Source organism: Peromyscus leucopus, chromosome 6, assembly GCF_004664715.2.
Source record: "Peromyscus leucopus breed LL Stock chromosome 6, UCI_PerLeu_2.1, whole genome shotgun sequence".
NCBI classification, from domain to species: Eukaryota; Metazoa; Chordata; class Mammalia; order Rodentia; family Cricetidae; genus Peromyscus; species Peromyscus leucopus.
In genome coordinates, this window is record NC_051068.1 from 80,218,385 (window position 1) to 80,238,517 (window position 20,133).

Genomic DNA, 20,133 nt, shown 5'->3' on the forward strand with positions numbered 1-20,133 from the left:
TCCTGTACTGTATCCACTGTCCAATACTGTGGACATATAAGGATGAATGTAGAATTATGCACAAATGAGCTTCTGAATTTGGGGTGCTTATGGACATTCAGAAAGGTTTGGAGAGCAGCTGGGTAAACAGATCTGGGATTCAGGAAACATCCTGATTTGCATGGTAGATAATGAGTTCTGGGGTCTGGGCTGCAGCTCAGTAGAACATTTATTTAACAGGTCCAAGGTTTGGGGCTCAAATCACAGCACTCTAAGAACACACATAAAACCTAAAACCACACTATTCCTCAGTGCTAATCATTTCTCTCCTTTTGAGGTGGAGCATCTCTTATGGTTAGGTAACACTACCTGACAAATCCTGGCCAGTGGATTAACGATTTAACTGTTAATGCATGACCTCTTCTGACTGTTCCCTTCATAGGGCTCTTATGGAGGCTGTGACCAAATTTGGGTCTTCTGCAAGATCAGTATGTGTGTTATTAATTACTGAGCTAGTGAGAGACTGACCTAGGTCTAAACGTAGATCTGAGTACTCTACATGGAAGACAGTTTCTCTGGAGTCACCCAAGCCTACACAAGATTCTCTAAGCAAAATCCAAATTCTTCCATGTTAAGCTCCTTAAATTTGGGGAAATTTTGTACACTGGTCATTTTGATTACATTTGATGTAGACAAGCAAGTCATCTGTATACATGTGACAGAAACTGTGGGTCTGTGTACTATCAAAGGTAGAAAATGAAGTACAATTCTGAGGATGGGACTTGGCGGAACTGCAGTAATTAGGAGAGCCAGAACAGACAGTGGAGTTGGTTAAGTGATGGGAGAAATGGCATGAACAGCCAGGTACTTGAGGCCACAGGGATGGAAGAAAAAGCAGTGGCCAAGTGTCAAATGTCACTTAAGAGGTCAAATGTGAGGACTGGAGAAAACAGATTGGATTTGGAATTAAGACATCGTAATCTTTCTGGTTAGAGCATTGGTGTAGTAAGGTAGGGACATCAGGGTCTTGGCAGAAGATTTTGCATTTCTCCAGATACCCCTGTAATTCATCACAGGACATCCATGAGCCCCTGAGCTAGACTAAATCCATGCCATATGTATGTGCCTATCATCCAGTTTTTAAAGATTTTGCTTTAGGCTGTGTGTGGGTATGTGCACTTGAATGTAGGTGCCTGTGGAGGCCAGAGGCATTAGATACCCTGGAACTAGAGTTTACAGGTGGTTGTGAACTGCCCAGTGTGTGAGTTAGGGACCAAATTTGGGTCTTCTGCAAGATCAGTATGTGTGTTATTAATTACTGAGCCTGTTCTCCAACCCCACCATCCTCGTTTTGACATCAGGAACACTTGCATGGTTCAATGTCTCAATTACTTATCCTTTAACCCCACTGTCTAGATTTCAACAAAAATTACTGGCAGAAGACTTCTGAGCTATGAAACTGAATTTATACTTTCAGTTCTCTTACTCAACCTGAAAATTTGCTTACTATTGACTTTTCCTATACAAAGTGCTCCATTCTACTTTCTGACTCCAAAATCCTCTTTTTCTCTGGCATTCCTGATCAACTTCTTTGAACACTGGTATTCTTTTATAGTTCTTTATTCAGTATTATGCTCTCTCCTGAAACATCCCATAATCAAGATATGAATTAGTTCAATGCCATCTCTAAAACTTTGCAACATATATGTATGTACATGTGGGTTTGTGTGGAGGTGAGAAGACAACCTCTGGTGTCTATCTTGCCTTGCATCTTGTTTGCTGCTGTGTATACCATCATGGGGTACAAGCTTCTGGGGATCCTCTTGTCTCTGCCTCTCATCATCTTCACAGGAGTGCTGTGATTACAGATGTGTGCTTCTGCACCCAGCTCTTACATGGTTCTGGGCATCTGAAGTCAGGTCTTCATGAATGCATGGCAAGAACCTTTTACCTACTGAGCCACCTCCAGATGTCAAAGACAATTTTTAATCATATAATTCTTACTAATTAAATGAAGTGCTATTTCACAGTATAAAACTTATAAATTCTGGCCGGGCGGTGGTGGCGCACGCCTTTAATCCCAGCACTCGGGAGGCAGAGCCAGGTGGATCTCTGTGAGTTCGAGGCCAGCCTGGGCTACCAAGTGAGTTCCAGGAAAGGCGCAAAGCTACACAGAGAAACCCTGTCTCGAAAAACCAAAAAAAAAAAAAACTTATAAATTCTGTTTCAAATGTTATTTTATTGCAAGATGGTATAACTTGTTACAAGTTTAAACCATAACTTGGTAATTTCTGTCAGGCAGCAAGTTGCTGCAAATTACTAATTCAAAAGTGATCACCAGACAACTCCAGATACACAGCAAGGATCAGAAATACCTGACTGGCCAATAGTGTTAAGTCACTAAATCAATCTCGATCATTTTTCAGGAAAGGTACTGTAATTTCAATAGACAGCAATACAGGAAGAGTTCTTCACATAGACTAGTTCCCATTTTTAAGTTAACTCTCTCTGGCCATCTCAACTGAGATAGATACTTTCACATAACTGGCTGAGCTTGAGCCTTCTTTGCAAGCAGCTTTAGATCTGCAATGCACTTGGCAATGGTCTCCTTTTCCTGTGACAAGGAAAGAGAAATGTAGTTAGTTATCTCAAGAACATGTAAAGGGGGTATAATTCCTACTAGAACAGAACCTCAAGATTATTGCTTAATGTGGAAAGCTTACTAAAAAAGTTTAGAAGAGAAACTAATTATTCAACATATTATTTAAGCAAATCCTGGGAGCTAAAATTCCCTGGCCCACAGCTTTTATGAGTAAAACCTACAAATAATTTAAGGCCAGATATGCCAATAACACCTTTACCTGATGTTAGTTTGGGTAATCAAGAGCTCATTGAAAAAGACCAACTAACAAATACTAGTAATACAGAAATATTAATAATGAAAATAATTGGGGCTGAGAGATGGCTCAGCAGTCAAGAGCACTTCCCACTCTTAGAAAGGACTTGAATTTGGTTTTCAGCACCCACATCAGGTGGCTTACTGCAGTCTATAACTTCAGCTCCAGAGGATTTGAGGTTTCTGGCCTCCATAGGCACCTGCATTCATGTGTATGTACAAATACATGCACCCCTACTAAAAATACGTATTATAAATAAACCTTAAAAAATAATTATCAGTCTCTTTCCTATACATCTTTGGGTATTTTCTAAGTTTTTAAAATAAGATAGTTATTACAATCTATCAAATTCTGACAGACCATGTTTTCTTCTTTTTCATCATCTTTAAAAAAAAAAAAAGATTTATTTAATTTTATGTGTATGAGTGTTTTGTCACTGAGGTAGACTTTAAGGTTTCAAAAGCTCATGCCAGGACCAGTCTTGTTCTTGTGGATCAGATATAAGCTCTAGTTACTGCTTGGTACCATGCCTGCCTGTTGCCCACCATGTCATGGACTCTGCTACCCTCTGGAACCGTGAGCCCCAAACAATCTTTCTTTTGTAAGTTGGTTTGGTCATGGTACTTTGTCAAAGGAGTAGAAAAATAACTAAGACAGCAGGCAAAGACACTTGCCTCCAAACCTGAAAACCTCCTGAGTGCCATCCCAGGGAACTGCATGGTAGAGGGAAAGAACTGTCCTGCCCTGTACCCCCATCCCCCCACCTCCAGTTATCCTCTGACATCTACATGGGTGTCATGGCATCAGTCGCCCCCCACCCCACTAAACAGCACATTATTGTCAGGGTATCAGTCCAACCATAAAACCACAAAATGTCATGTACCTGCTGTGTAGAAATGCTCTTCACCACATTCTTCTCCACCCAGTTTATCATGTGCTCTTCTTCCTTGCGACGCAGCATGTCCTGTACAGAAATATGGTAGTCCAGGCGATTCTTTACCTCCTTATATGCTCTATATAGCCGTTCCCGGTAGGTGACTTCCAAGGCCAAGGCAATATTATTCTGAAGGGAAGAATTAAGAAATGTTGTTTGCACACATGAAGGAACATTTCTGTTTTGGGGGCTTTGACAGCTAGCATACTCCATTCTGACGTTTATGTGAAATTCTTTTAATATGCAGGTAGTAAAACAGCATGTGGCAAATATTTACCAGCATGGCACAGACTACCATCTTCTTGAATTTCTTACATTCTTCCCTGTGGTGATATTTTATTTGCATGTTAATAAACAAAGTTTGCCTGGAGATCAGAGGACATAGATAGCCAGCCATAAACAAGTCAGGTGGTGGTAGCACAAGCCCTTTATCCGATCACATGGTGGGTAGTTTCTGTGCATTCAAGGACATAGCCAAGCACAGTGACACACGCTTTTAATCCCAGTATCAACCATAGAGACCTGGAGGTCTGTACAGACAGGCAGTGACAAGGAAGTGAGGTGGCTGGGCTAAGAGCCAATGAAAGGGCAGAACAACAAGGCAATAAAGACGCAGTTTAGACAGGAAGAAGCTGGTTCTCTTGGGAAGCTATGGCAGCGTGGTAAGCTAAGGTTAGCTGGTGACTCTCACTATTTCTCTGATTTCTACCACTTTCACTCCTGTATTTATTTGGCTCTGTGTTTCTTATTTAATAAGACTGTTTAGAAATTCGTCTACATATGGTGCCCAACTTCTCCACGGACATGTCTCTCCCACAGGCCTGCGCACTCTGTCCCTTTCTCTCTAATAAACTCTTATAAGCGGATTCTGTCGTGTTTCGTGACACTTCCTTGCAGGGTAAGAACACAACGCAGCTAAATAACTAACATTTGGTATGAATTCGCAAAAAAGCTATTTGCCTGTGGCCTTGTGGGTCCTAGCACCCGAGCTACATGTTGCTGGTTGCAGTGGTGCACACTTGGTAGGATTTGCTGAAGGAAGCAGAGGCAGGAGGATCCTGAGTTTGAGGCCAGCCTAGGAGGCTTGCTGAGAAGCTGCGGCTGGGGCCAGGCCACAAATGGTGGTGGTGGGACATGGAGGTAGCGGCTGCTGCTCCATATTGCTGGCTGCTTCTCATCGTGTTGGTGACTGTGGTAATACTGCTACCTGGGACGAAGAGTTTACTGCTGCTTGTTCGGAGAAGAATTACCAGGACCATCGTGTTACAAGAAAGCATCAGCAAAGGTTAGTTTGGAGAAGTTTGTTGGGGCAAGTGGTGGGGAGAAATTGCTGTGAAGATACTCTCTTCTAGGGAAGAACGCTCACGGTTCCAAGAAACAGACATTTATCAGACTGTGATTGCTTCAAACCACAGAGGAGGCAAAAAAAAAAAATTTTTTTTTTCCCCTGCAGGGAACCACAGCCACACCTAACAGCAACTTTTGAAATCTTCAAAAAGATGACGGGATCCCACAATGACAATTCCACATGGACTATGATAAAGCCATTAAACTGATTAACACCACTGAAAGATCTGCTTTGGACTACAAACTACTCAGGACAATTTTGAGATGGTTAGCTAAGACAATTCAGATTCAGACTACTTGAGCAGGACTTGAGACAAATGCCTGGCATTTTCCCATTATCTCAGACTGGACAACAAGTAATACAGCTAACCCTCCCAGGACCTGACAATTAACTCAAAAACTTTCTTTTCAGGATCCCCTAAAGATGTTTTTGCCCCCAGAAAGCAGAAGTAATTTTAAGAAAACGATACCCACATTTCCAAGAGGTGGGGTGGGTGGTTTTTGGTTGTTTAATGAGTTATGGATATTGTCATTGTTTACAATGGTTGGTTACAAGTTAATGGTCAAAAAAAGAAAAGGCTAAACAAAGGAGATTAGATTTAGGATTCTTGTTAAAAAGATAAAGATAAGAGGTAGATTATTGAATCTACTCTGAAAAAAAAGATAGAAATAACAGAATAAAAGGGTAGATTATTAAATCTACTCTGAAAAAAAGGGAAGATATAAAAATGATAAGATAAAAATGTAGATTTTTGACTCTACTCACAAAAGAAAAAAGAGAGAATATGAATATAAGATAAAAAGGTAGATTGTTGAATCTACTGTTAAAAAGGAACTACTTGTTTTAAATAGGGTAAGTAATAAAATTTTTTGTCTGAATTTGTCAACTGTTAAAGGACTGGACATTGTTAATATATATATATATACACACACACATATATGTGTATATATATATACATATATATATGAAAAGTGGAGTTTTTTGTCTGAATCTGTCATATGTTAATGGATTGGACATTGTTAATGTAATTCTTGACTATATATATATATTGTATATACTTATTGGATATAGTTATAAGCTTCTTTTATTGTTTTAGGCAAAAAAGGGGAAATGGGGTGATACTGTGTCCCCAAATATATTGTGCACCCTAATAAACTTATCTGGGGTCAGAGAACAGAACAGCCACTAGACAGACACAGAGGCCAGAAATGGTGGCACACACACCTTTAATCCTAGCATTCCGGAGTCAGAGATCCATCTGGATCTCTGTGAGTTCAAAGCCACACTGGAAGCAGCCAGGCATGATGACACACGCCTTTAATCCCAGGAAGTGATGGCAGGAAGCAGAAAGGTATATAAGGCGTGAGGACTAGGAACTAGAGTCTTGTTAAGCTTTTAGGCTTTTGAGCAGCAGTTCAGCTGAGATCCATTCAGACGAGGCTTCCAGTTTGAGAAAACGACACCAGCTGAGGAATTGGCGAGGTGAGGTTAGCTGTGGCTGGTTCTGTTTTTCTGATCTTTCAGCATTCATCCCACCTGGCTCCGGGTTTGTTTTTATTAATAAGACCTCCTAACAATTCATGTTACACTTCCCCAGAAATATTTAACACACCCAACAGAGATACATGCATACACATAATACTTTCCTTATGTTTTACTACCCACCTCAACCAGGATTCATTTACCCAAGATCTGCTAACAGGTTCTGATCTTTTCTACTACAAATAGCTTGCTCTCTCTCTGAGTGTATGATATATTTATCTTACGTTTGAATGGTAGTTCATATTTTCTGAGTAACTACTATGTTCTAAACTGTATTGTGTTTGTGTCAATTTAGTCAAGTTTTAGAAATACATCATGGGGTACCAGTGTATCTATTTTACAGAGAGAAACTGAGGCCGAAGTTGAACTTGCCCAAGGTTACAGAGCTAATAAATTGTGAAACTAAGATCTGAACACAGGCAATCAGGCTACAAAAGCCCCATACTCTTAAGATCTGTTCTTTGCTAACTGTCAAAACCAATTTGAAGGCTATCTGCAACAAGGTTGCCAGGGTGATCCCTTAAAATACAAGTGAAACCTTATCACTCCTCTGCCTGTAACAACTTTCTTTCATTCACTTTAGGTCAAGACCTTCTAGAAACATGAATGACTTGACATTATAGTTCTTGGCTATGCTTCATCTTAGGTTATTTAGACCCTAAACTGCCATTTATTATCACTTTATCTATGACCCAACACCCTTTTGACTATTAGGTAAATACTTAGGAATGTAGAGACAGATCAGGTTTTATCATTTTATATATATTTGAGGCCTATAGAAGAGATTTTTTTGCTTTGCTGTAACTTGCCTACATAATGTTTCCACCAATGTGCTTTTTATATGTTTTGACTGCATGCATGTAAGTGTACTGTGTGTATATTTGTGTGCCCACAGAGGCCAGAAGAGAGTGCTGGATCCCCTGGAACTGGAGTTACAGATGTAAGCCATCATGTGGGTGCTGGGAACCGACCCTGGGTTCTCTGCAAGAACAGCAATTGCTCTTAACTGCTGAGCCACCTCTCCAGCGCCTCTACCAATGTATTTGAAAAATGTCTTGATTTAGAACTTCTTTTGTTCTGTTACTAAAGTGATTGATACTATATTGGAACACAGGATTTGGGATAACCTGAATCTGTTCTGGGGTCACTTGTATTTAGTTCCAGAATAAACTTTCTCTTATTCCCTTTAAGGTGAGAGTTGTCTTTTGTGTAGACAAAATACTATGCAAATACTATTGCGTAGTAAATACTATGAAGACATAAACTGTTTCTTGCTCTGTTTTTCTTCACACCTTGCCTTGACCACAGTATCCAGATAAGAACTCAACAAGTATGATGCTCAGAGAAATCCTTCTGTCTCAGCCTCCTGGGTAGTGGGTTAAAGGTGCGAACCATCATACCAAGCTTGGCTTTAACATTTTCTGAGGTTTATAAATATTCATGTGCGTAATGAATCCAATTAGTAAGAGTGTAGATTCTTTTTTTTTTAAAGATTTATTTATTTATTATGTATACAGAAGAGGGTGCCAGATCTCATTACAGATGGTTGTAAGCCACCATGTGGGTGCTGGGAATTGAATTCAGGACCTCTGGAAGAGCAGTCAGTGCTCTTAACCGCTGAGCCATCTCTCCAGCCCCAAGAGTGTAGATTCTTAAGTCTTCAAGAGACCTAACTCTATAGGGCTTGAAATGGGTCAAAAAAACTAGTGAGTGGTGCATGGGGTAAGGAAACTTGAGAACCTGTCGCCTAGATCCTTATTATTAGTATTTTAGATACTTTATGTCAGCATCTGTTTTCATTGCATGCATGCTGTATGTATGTGCGTAACACATGACGCCTGTAGAGTTCAGAAAAAGGTGTGATTCCCCGAAACTGGAGTTAAGAATGGCTGTGAGCCACTATGAGGAACTGAACCCGAGTTTTCTGAAAGAGCAACAAGGGGCTGGGGATTTAGCTCAGTGGTAGAGCACTTGCCTAGCAAGTGCAATGTCCTGGGTTTGGTACTCAGCTGGGGGGGGGGGATTATGAAAAAAAGGGCAACAATGTTCTTAACTGCTGAACCATCCCCACATGTGTGCTTATATAATGTAAAATTTCAGTATGAGATATCTGACCTTTAAATATCAGGCATAAGATACTAGGCTCAAAGAAAATAATGACAAACTACCCTACATGTTTCTAATTTTAGAACCTAATTAAGCTCTGGGTACAATGAAAAGCTCTACTGCTTCCTAGACAGTTTTGAATGTATATTAAGGATCAGATTATCTAACGGCAAATGTTAAAATTTTTTTTATTCAAGTATGTACAAAATGCAGAGTGTATTTCACCTTTGGCCTTTCTTACACAGTGCATGCCCTTTTAAAAAGAAGCCCTAACTTACTATTTATTTTCCTTTTGTATGGATTCAAAGAGTGTCCTTTCACACTTTATATGGTTTCTAATTTTAGAATAATCCTAAGTATTTTTTTCACTTAGCAGTTCTTAAATATCTACATAATTATAATTGTCAACTTCTAGGCAAATCTTTGTTTCTATATAAAATAAGGCCCATCTTAAAAATTTAATCATTCCTCAAAATATTCTTATTTTTTGATAGTATTAGGCTTTCTTGTACATGGAAAGGAAGTGATCTACTGTTGAGCTACATCCCAGACACTAATTTTTGTTTCTGTTTTTGTCTTGGCACACCCACAAGTGTCTTCCCCACCCTTAGAAGGTGCTGAAACCTACCCTCTGAACATCGAAGAGGTAGTGGCGCTTCTGAACCAGAGCCTGCTGTGCCTTCTCCGTGTCAATTGCATCCTGGATCTGTTTTATGCTTGCTTGCTTGACTTCTTCCAGTTGAGCGATTTTTTCCTGTAATTATATTACAATGTCAGTGGAAGCACAAATGGTACCAAAAAGATTCATTTTATGCTTTCTCAGTTTTAGCCTTCATTTATAAAAATGCCCACAAGAAAGACATACACAGGGAAACACACAAATCTTCAAAAGAATTACCTGTAAGAGTTACGTATCATTGAATGAGAAAGATCAAGGAGCCGGGCGTTGGTGGCGCACGCCTTTAATCCCAGCACTCGGGAGGCAGAGCCAGGCGGATCTCTGTGAGTTCGAGGCCAGCCTGGGCTACCAAGTGAGCTCCAGGAAAGGCGCAAAGCTACACAGAGAAACCCTGTCTCGAAAAACCAAAAAAAAAAAAAAAGAGAAAGATCAAGGAAAGAGGGTGCAGGATTAACTCAAACTAAGGATGTATGAAAAAGCCATACAAAAACTTGCTATTCTATAAGATAAAGTATTATAATAATAATGATAATAATAATAAAAGAGCTTGAACAAAGATACTCTGCATAGGTGGGCCATACTGCTCCTAGAAGCCATAGGTTATTAAACAAACACCCCAGTGCCATGTGTGAGATACTAAATTGTTGGTTAGGGGGCTCCAAGGGCCCCAATACAGACTATTTCCATTGTTCTTGACTGAGCACTAGAACGAGATGGTTAAGATTCTACTGCTGAAGACACTTGGTTGCAGGACAGAGAAATCTAGTTTGAACTAAGATAGAAGCCTTTTGTCTGTCGGCTAGCTTTTACAATGCCTGAAAGTGCCAGGAAGACTGCTGAGGAAGAAAAGTCATCGCTGTTTTTTTTTTCCTGCACCTGAACCCTTCAAGCAATAATATCAACCTGCCAAGGAAGATATATCCTTGTTACAATAATGTTTGACTAGATTCTGTAAATCTAGCCAATATTCCATGGCTGAGAAGGCTATAACATATTGTTTTTTAAATGAATACAGTGTCAAACTGCTTTCTGCATATTTATGCTATACCCATAGATTAATGCAACTCTTAGTCTTTGTCAGAGAAGCTTGTTTTCAGTGGGTGGCAATTATGAGACTCATTAACCAGTCAAAGTGCCAAGACTACATGACTGTGTAGCGCTCAGCCCTAAATGTGACATCCATATCACTTTCACCAAGACTCAGGGAACATCAAGGGAGAGGAAGTGGAATGAATCTACGAGCTGGTGGCTATGGAAAATGCTGTGAGATGTTCTTTTCTGGACATGACATTAATGTCATTGCACTAATGAATTCACACCAGCTGGGATTATTTTACTTGTGCAAGACTGAGCTAGCTGTCAACATTCAATCATGGATGTGGGAGAGACTTATGAAGCCCCACACTTCACTACTGGCAGTTAATGGTTGCTGAGGGAGAGTCATTTTCTTTTTCTTTTTTTAAACCGGAGCTAAGGACCGAACCCAGGGCCTTGTGCTTGCTAGGCAAGCGCTCTACCACTGAGCTAAATCCCTAAACCTAAGAGAGAGTCATTTTCTATTACCAGTATACCCACTGGTAAGTTGCCCATGCTTCTATAAACAACCCCCCACCTATGCTCAAGCAAGCAACACTAATTAAACTACATGAGTCACAAAAACAAAAGCAGGAAAAGGACTTGTTGGGAAGAAAGGTTCAGCAGAAATGGGAGGAGGGATTGAAGATGGTAATAAAAAATGAATCTGATCAAAGTACATATAACAAACTGTCAGAAGGAGAATGTCCACAAGTTCAAGGTTAGCCTGGTACACATATTGATCACTAGGCTAGCAAGGCATACAGAGACCTTGTCTTAAAAAGTTAAAACAGCCAGGCAGTGGTGGCGCACGCCTTTAATCCCAGCACTCGTGAGGCAGAGCCAGGCAGATCTCTGTGAGTTCAAGGCCAGCCTGTCTACAGAGCGAGATACAGGACAGGCACCAAAAGCTACACAGAGAAACCATGTCTCAAACAAACAAACAAACAAACAAAAAACCAAAATTCTATCACTAAGGAGACGGACATTAAGGGATTCAGGAATTTAACGTCAGTCTTGAATTTACAGACAAGTTTAAGGTGTGCTACACGAGAGCCCTCAACAGGGTCCCAACACCACCAACCAACGAAACACAAATGGATGCATAGTTTTTAATTTTAAAGAAATAACTGTTCCAATTTATTCCAGTTGATACTCAATGTAGAGAATTAAACATCCTTAAAAATTTTTATTTGACAATTTTATACACACGTACAGATTTTTCTACTTAAAAGAGTTAAAAGACATTTTTAGAAATGAGAAAAAGACTAGGAAAATCTGAAGAGTTCAGTAAATTTCAATTTTATATCAAAGCAGTAACTAACTACAATATGACTGTAACCATGGTAACTATTAAGTGGTATACATTTTCCTTTAACATTCATATAAATAATGGATAACTAAAATGTTTATGCTATTGTCTAAAGTGGGAAACAAAGTTTAAGATTCTTACCTCATTAAGTTTATCAAGAAATTCTGCAATAGAAGCACCATATTTCTTAACCACATAGACAATCAACCCTACTACTGTTATGGTAGAGAAGGTCTCTGGGGTAATCACATATATTTCTTTGGAGAGAAAATACAAGCTGAGCCCAGTTCCAAGCACGTAGGGTCCTGAAAGAACAAAGAGTTAACTCATATTTTAGATGTTATGCCTACTGTACATTTGGTTACTTCAAGGCCAAGTTAAAAATGATAATCAGATTATACACATACAGTTTAAATAGTACACAGAGCTGAAAGAATATAGATCTGAACTGAAGGAAATCTGTATCATGACACTACAATCTATCAGAAACAGAAATCAAAATAATCTCTGAACTCTGTTTCCACAAAGGGACAGAGTACCTTCTTTGAAGGGGTGATAAAAACAGAAATAATATAAATATAAAGTACTTAGCACATAGGAACCATTCTACAAAGACAAACTGCTTTCTAGATTAATCTTTTCAGCAACAAATACCGATGATTGAATGGAAATACAGGACAGGACAAAACTATCCATTCTTTGTTTAAGAGTTATAAAGGATTTAAGAAACAAGAGGGAAAAAAACCCAAATATTAAAAAATATACACATAAAAAGAATTACGTTATCAGAATTCTCAACTTCTGTAGGCAACTAATTATAATACTTCCAATATAGTTACTTAAAACAAAACAAAACAAAACAAAAAACTAGGCCATGAGTTTAGAAGGAAGAGGACTGAGGACACACAGTTTTCTTTTCTTTTTTCCTTTTTTTGGTTTTTTGAGACAAGGTTTCTCTGTGTAGCCCTGGCTTTCCTCTAACTCACGGAGATCTGCCTGCTTTTGCCTCCCGAGGGCTGGGATTAAGGGTGTGTGCCACCACTACGTGGCTTCTGAATTCTTACTGAAGTCCTGCATTTTTTAAAATTTTTTTAAAGTTGGAATTTATGGGGCTGGAGAAATGCCTTAGTGGTCAAGAACATTTGCTGTTCTTGCAGAGGGCCCAGGCTTGAATTAACACCCACAGGGCAGGTCACAACCTTTTGTAACTCCAGTTCCAGGAGATCAAAACTCTTTTCTGGCCTCTTAAGAGCACTGCATGCAAGTGGTACACAGATGTACATGCAGGCAAAACATACATGCAAAAATTTAAGTCTTAAAAAGTTGAAATTTATGCTAGTGCATAGAGTGGACCTGGACTTCTCAAAAGAGTGTAACTAAAGTGACACCCTGTCTCTCACACCTCCAGGCCAGTCTTGCTCTGTAGCCCTGGTTGGCACTAAACTTCCTGTGGCAATCTTGTCAGCTTCTGGCTGGAATTATAGGGATATGGTACCCTTGTCCAGCTAAGTGTCTACACTGTCATGATTTTTAAATTATAGTCTTTAGAACACAAATATTTGTATTAACATTCTCCTTGGTATCTTACCAGATGTTAGGATGGGACATAAGGCCTGTAAGAACAGCACTGTAGTCTGAGTAGCAGTAGAGACAAATAATTTGAACATATATTAAAAGAATAAGAGTTACAGTCCCAACTATATAGAACGCAAATTTCTCAAAGTTTCAGGCTTCTCCCCAACCTCATTTTAGTGCATATATTTAAAATATGAGTTTATAAAAAAAGGCCCATTGTATTAACATTTTAATGATTTATGAATATCTTGAGGACACTTATTTTCTTCCATTTCAAATAAGGAAATGATATTTTAGGTCAGTCTAGGGCTAAAAACAAATTTTGGGTTTCCAGTGTTCCATGAAAGGAAGGCAGTGTATAGAGACAAAAGAAAGCTAACTTAGCCATGGGATCTAAGTTCCAATCCAGTTCAGCTACAAGTGGGGTAAGACACTCTTGCAAACCACTTTTCTAGGTCTTCTAGATAATAAAAAATATTCTCATGGGAATGTTTAAGTATTAAATAACAAAAGTGAAATCAGTCATTATAAAAAAATGATTCTGAAAGTTTATGCCTTTTTATAAAAACAACTGATGAGGGAAGGTGTTCCTACTTGTTAAGACATGTGTGTGAATGTGCATACACACTCCTCTCTCTAAGTCTTTACTGCCTTATTTCTATTCATAGTTCCCTTTATTGTCTGACAGTGTAACATACAGGCACTCATTTAAAAATTTTTTATCCTATAATACATGTTTCACAATATCAGACACTTAAACTTAGTTCATTATTGTATGGTTAGAACAATATCAGGAATAAATCAAAGAAATTAGCACGATTAGCATGTCAATAAATGGAAACAAAGCTACAAAAGTAAATTAAAATCCTGAAACAAAATTTATCTTAAAGAGAAGCTTGAGCAAATTATTCTTTTTAAATATATGGAATCACTACTTTCTGAAAAAAGGGCTTGACTTTAATGGGACCACTCAAACATATTACTAAAGACCAGACAATACCCACCTGTTACACCAGTTTTAGGGTAAAGGAACTGGAAAAATTCTTCAGGGATCAGCCCTAGACGTACTTTTCCTCCATATTCGGGAAGAGGTGGTACAGGGGCAAGACGTGGCTGTCCTGTATGAAAGACCTTTGTTGCCTGCAATACCCTACAAGCAATCATTATACAAATTAAAAACCAATTTTTCAGAGAAAACACAATGTACAAACAATTAACAAAAACAATGAATGGGGATAAAGACTGAGGTGTTTCCTACTGTCACAAAAGAAAGAGAACAGACAGAAATAGGAAGGTCCAGGGCAGTGATTTAAGACTTGACTGAAATCTGTGTATAACACTATGGATCATTTACTGAGGACTTGATATATGTCAATCAGGAGCAATGAAACACAAGAGGAAGGACTACAGCCAGATGCCCTGAGTTAAAATCTTAGACCAACTACTAGACTTTGAGCAGAGAATTTGAAGTTTAAAAATATCTTTCTATTCTTCCTTTTTGTATTGTTTGGGTCTGCACACATGCACACCACCACACACGTGAGGGTCAGACAACAACTTGCAGTTGTTTCTCTCCTTTAGCTACGTGAATCTGGGAAACAGAACTTGGGTATACCTGTCAGGTTTACTGGCAAGTAGGTATCTTAACCTGCTAAGTCATCTTACCAGAACCTAGAAATGAAGTTAGTGTAATCTCCGATTTCTTTACGGAAGGAATAAAACATATTACTTTACAGGGCTATTATGAAGACTGAGTTAATATATGTAACATTCTTAGATTGGAACTTGTCGCATGGTAAGGTTCCACATGAACAGTTACCTAAATGCCAATGCTGCTGTAGGCAATCTGATACTGAGAATGTTGACTCTGAATATTCTCTTTGATGGACTGCTCATCACTATGTGACATAGACCTTTTCAGTTTGCCAAGGTTACCTCAGTTGAAGTCTTCATTTTCTTTCTTAAACTATTTTAACACCCCCAAACATGATGGCTCTTCTTGTCAAATATTCCTTAAATGTAGCTCCTTCTTTCATATTACTGCCAATGCTTCTAAACATGAATCTGACATGAAAACTCTTCCGCAGGTTCTCTTCTGTTTACAGAAAGCAAAACTATATAGCACAGCTGACCCAGTTCCTGCAAACTGAGCATCTTCACTTTTCTTAGTGCCTTACCTCTACTCATATGAACTATTCATCTCTCTCAAAAACAAGCACTTGCCTTATACTGCTTCTTCTTCTTGGTATGCCTTTTATTTAATGATAGCCAAATCCAAACAGTCTTCCAGATACCTCAAAGCATATCCTCAACAAAGACAAGCTTCAACAAATTATGCTGGGAAAAAAAGAGTTATCTATTTCCCAGCCTATACAAAAACCTATCCCAAATCTAACAAAACCTTTAAGACAAACACAGGCAAGTACTTTCTGTGAGTACTAATTGCTCAGGAAATAATGCCAACAACTGACATGTAATTTTATACAATTAAAACTCTTCTTCACAGCAAAGGAAATAAATGAAGAGACAGCTACAGAATGGGAGAAAATCTTTGGTAAGTACATCTAACAGAATTAGTATCTATAAATAAGACAAAACAAAACAAAAAACCCCTTAAATTTAAGAAATACAACCAAGTCAATAAATGAGCCAAGGAAATGGACAATATTCAAAAGGTGAATAATAAACATAGAAAAAGGCTGAGGCTAGACCTTTAATCAAGCACTGGGGAGGTAGAGGTAGGGGAGCTCCTTGAGAGCAGCCTGGTCTACACAGCAATTTCCAGGCCAGCCAGGGCTACAGAGGGAAGCTCTGTCTCAAAGAAAAATGGTTCAATATCACCAGCTAACAGGGAAATAAAAAACCCACACTGAAGCTAGCATTGTGGTGCATGTCTTTAATCCCAGCACTCAGGAGGCAGAGGCAGGTGAATCTCTGAGTTCGAGGCCAGCCTGGTCTACAAAGTGAGTTCCAGGACATCGCAAGGGCTGCACACAGAGAAATCCTACCTCAAAAAAACCAAAGCCAAAAAAACAAAACAAAAAAAAAAAACAAAAAAAACAAAACAAAACAAAAAAAAAAAACCAAACCAAACACCACATTGTCTCCCTCCTCTCCAATCAACATCTGAGGCAGGTGGGAAAGCCAGCCCTGAGGTCATAGGAGCAGGAGAGCTGTCCCTGTCACTAATCAGCTACAGCACTTAGGAGAGTGGCCCCTAAACCAGCCTGGGCAATATAGCAGAGCTGATCCAGAAGGTATAGGTGTGGGAGAACTGACCCTGAGGACATGAAAGCAGAACTGACTCAGCCCCATGCTCATCCTGTAAGGGGTGAACTAGCCAGGACAATGCAGGAGAGCTCATCCTAGTGGTGAAAACAAGGGAGAGTTGGTGGGCTGACCAATCCTGCAACTACCCAGGCCCAGAACCAGAGTTATGAATTAGCCCGCCCCAACATCCACCTCATCTGTGATCTGCTGGAGCATGTGAAGGGACCGGTCCTGCAGACCCAAAGCTGCAGGATTTCCAAGATACAGGGCAACAGCAGAATAACCAAGAGGAGTTCCAGTGAGGGCCTAGCAGTGTAGCAGATGGTCTAACAGAAACCAGAGCCTCGAACCAGACCAATGACTTTTGCAACGAACACTTGCAAGTAAAGATATATGGATAAAAGTGTATACTGAGCGACTCATTGTCACACTATAGCTTCCATGATGAGATTGATTTTTCCTTCTCTTTTTTCCTCTTAAATTTTATTTTATTTTGGGGAGGGAGTGATACATGGGCAGAGGGTAGATACAAAGGGATGGGGAAATGAATGGGATAGAGATGCATGATATAAAAGACAAAGAATAAATAAAAGAAAATTAAAAACAAACAAACAAACAAACCACCACATTGAAACTCATTCCAGTCAGAATAGAAATTATTAAGCCAAGTAACAAATACTGGTGAGGACGTAAGGAAAAAGAGAAACCTTATACGCTGCTGGTGGGGGATGTAAATTAGTCCAGCCCCAAAATCAATAGGAAGGGCCCATAAAAAACTGAAAATAGATCATATCACTCAGCTAGAGCACCCCTGTATATTTAAGCTAAGGATTGCAAGTCAGCATACCACAGAAATACTTGTACATCAGTGTTTATTGCATCACTATTCACAATAGCTGAATTATGGAAGAAATCTAGGTATCTGCCAGAAGAGGAATGGACAGAGAAAATATGCTATATGCACAATGAAATTTTATTCAAGTATACAGAATGAGATTATGTTATCTGCAGGAAAATGGATATAATTGGAGATTATCATATAAGACAAATTCAAATTCAGTCTCAGGAAGATAAAAATATGTTTTCTTTCATTTGTGGATATTAGATTTTGTAGAGGTACATAAAATCATGTCCATAACAGGATAATGGGAGCCAAATGGTACAGAAGAATGGAGAGGACTAATGAGAGGACAGAAAGGAGAAAAAAAGATAGTAGATGAGCGTGGGGGTGGGGTGCTAGGCCTGCTCAAGGTACATTATATACTTGTATAAAAATGTCCTTATAAAAGCCAATACTTACCTATGCTGGATTGCTCATAAGCACCCTTAACTCCAGCTGCAGATCTAACATCCTCTTCTTGCCTTTGCAAGCATTTGTGCAGATACACTTGTGTGAAACAAAGTGTGCACGCACACAGAAAAATAAAATTCTTAAAAAACAAAACAAAACAAAAAACAAACCCCAAACCCGGAGCTTAGCATTTTGCAGAGAAAAGCAAGGCTGGTATGACTGGAATATAAAGCTAAAGGGGAAGGTTGAAGAAGAACCAAAAGATAGGTGGGGTTGATTCAGGTTGAGTTTTCTTGGTTTTGCTAAGTTTGGATTTTATTTCAAGAGGAATATGAGCTCTGAAGGTTCTAGGTGTGAGATTGTCACAATCTCTATGCTACACGGACAATGGGCTGTACTGGGATAAAAAAAGGCTGGGTGGTGGTGGTGGTGGTGGTGGTGGTGGTGGTGGTGCATGCCTTTAATCCCAGCACTCAGGAGGCAGAGGCAGGTGGATCTCTGTGAGTTCGAGGCCAGCCCGGTCTACAGAGCAAGTTCTAGGAAAGGCGCAAAGCAACACAGAGAAACCTTGTCTCGAAAAACCAAAACCAAACCAAACCAGAAGTTAAGACTAAAGGGCTAATGAAATTGCCCATTCAAAACCACTGGCTGCTCATGCCATAATAATGGTGGTAGGCATAGTCAGTCAAAGAATAATCTCCGGGCTGAGCATTGCTGATGGAGTGTGACAGAGGAGAAATGAAGGCTGCTTCTTGTATCTTCTCTATGCAATTCACTTATCACTTGTGCCATAATTCATACTTGGCAGTGCCTAGGATCACACCAAGGGTACATTTCCAGCGTACAGCTATTTTTCAATGTTTGTATGGAGTGATTTTTCTATAAGATGAAAGCAGTCAATGAGTTTCACTTTACTGCACACACAAGACCTAAACGAGGCCATTTTTTTCAAGCATTTTTTGTAGTTGTTTAACTGTGAAAGCTTCATGATTAAATTTAAGAGTTAAAATGTTTTACACACACCGTTATTTTAAGAAAAGAATTTTAACTGCAACAGCGCCAACATTTCTAAGTACACACAATGTACCAAGCACTGTTTCCTGAGTTTTACAAGAACTAAGTCTCTTATGTCTCATAACCCATACTATATGGCTCTAAGCAACAGTGAGTGGAGGAGCCAGGTGTACCCCGCTCCACCTCTGGAGCCTGTAAATTGTTCTATGCAGCTGTCCTGACTCCAGTTGTTGTGAGCTCCGTGAAGACGCAGGTTATTCACTGTCCTTCTCATTCTGTGATCGTCAAGATAAACATTTCCCAATTAATGCATGGTTTCTGACTCCCGATAGGGCAACAGAAGACTGAAATCTGGGAGACACCCAAAACAACATGCTTTATTTTGTTACATTTAGCCAGATCTGTTCTTGGGTGTAATATAGTAACTGATTCAGAGCTGTGTGTCGCTGAAGGTCACTCACCGTGAGGGGCGAGAGTTACCCACTTCTGTGTGTGTCACAGAGGGAGACGATAATGGCCAAGGCCATTAGAACAAGCGTCTGAGTGACGAGTTAGGCTCGCCCAAATGAAGGCAAACGGTCACTTCTGGCCTAAAGCTAAGAAAAGGAAACCAAGTAATAAAACGCGGCGACACTTACCCTGGTCCCAGGGCAGCCGCGTTCTTCAGACAGGGGGCTGCAAACACACAAGGCGCAGGTTAGCAAAGCCAAGGTGAAATTCAGTCTCCGCGAGACGGGGTCCCCACGCCCATGCATCCCTCCTTGACGTCCCCCCCCGCCCCCCGAGGTCCTACATTGTCCGGCAGCTCTGCTCACTCCTCTGCTCAGGCCCAAACGTCGCTGTCCTTGCTTCACCCACCTCCCGCCTCCCTGGGACCCCAGGCCTAGCTTCTTCCCAGTCATCCTGACCGGCCAGCCCGGGGTCTACATCTCTCACCCGCTGTGGCGGCGGCAGAAAGTACCACCCGGGACAGCATGGTCTGCAAACGCCCAGACAGCGGTCTCCGCGTCCCTTTGACCCCAACCCGAGCTTGTCAGGGGCAGGAACAAGATGGCCGCTCACATATCTCGCGAGAAGAGAGAGGAGTTTTTTTTTTTTTTTTCTCTCGGCCC

The 20,133-nt window shown here is 39.9% G+C and overlaps 1 protein-coding gene across 1 annotated transcript; it reads right to left on the reverse strand.

Moving 5' to 3' along the window:
• Positions 1 to 2,198: 2,198 nt before the first annotated feature.
• Positions 2,199 to 20,086, reverse strand: Atp5pb (ATP synthase peripheral stalk-membrane subunit b). Its single transcript, XM_028889925.2, has 7 exons — positions 19,958 to 20,086; positions 19,660 to 19,696; positions 14,451 to 14,596; positions 12,013 to 12,176; positions 9,435 to 9,560; positions 3,760 to 3,939; positions 2,199 to 2,593 (listed from the first exon to the last, which is right to left on the reverse strand). The coding sequence occupies exons 1-7, from the start codon at positions 19,995 to 19,997 to the stop codon at positions 2,516 to 2,518; spliced, it is 771 nt and encodes a 256-aa protein (XP_028745758.1). The 5' UTR covers positions 19,998 to 20,086; the 3' UTR covers positions 2,199 to 2,515.
• Positions 20,087 to 20,133: the final 47 nt, after the last annotated feature.

Excerpts from the sequence above, each read along its gene's own strand:
- Atp5pb (XM_028889925.2), bottom strand. The coding sequence starts at position 19,997 with ATGCTGTCCCGGGTGGTACTTTCTGCCGCCGCCACAGCGG. Across the intron at positions 14,597-19,659 it reads GCGGCTGCCCTGGGACCAGG|GGTATTGCAGGCAACAAAGG; the intron begins GTAAGTGTCGCC and ends GATTGCTTGTAG. Across the intron at positions 3,940-9,434 it reads ACCTCTTCGATGTTCAGAGG|AATAATATTGCCTTGGCCTT; the intron begins GTAGGTTTCAGC and ends TCTTCCCTTCAG.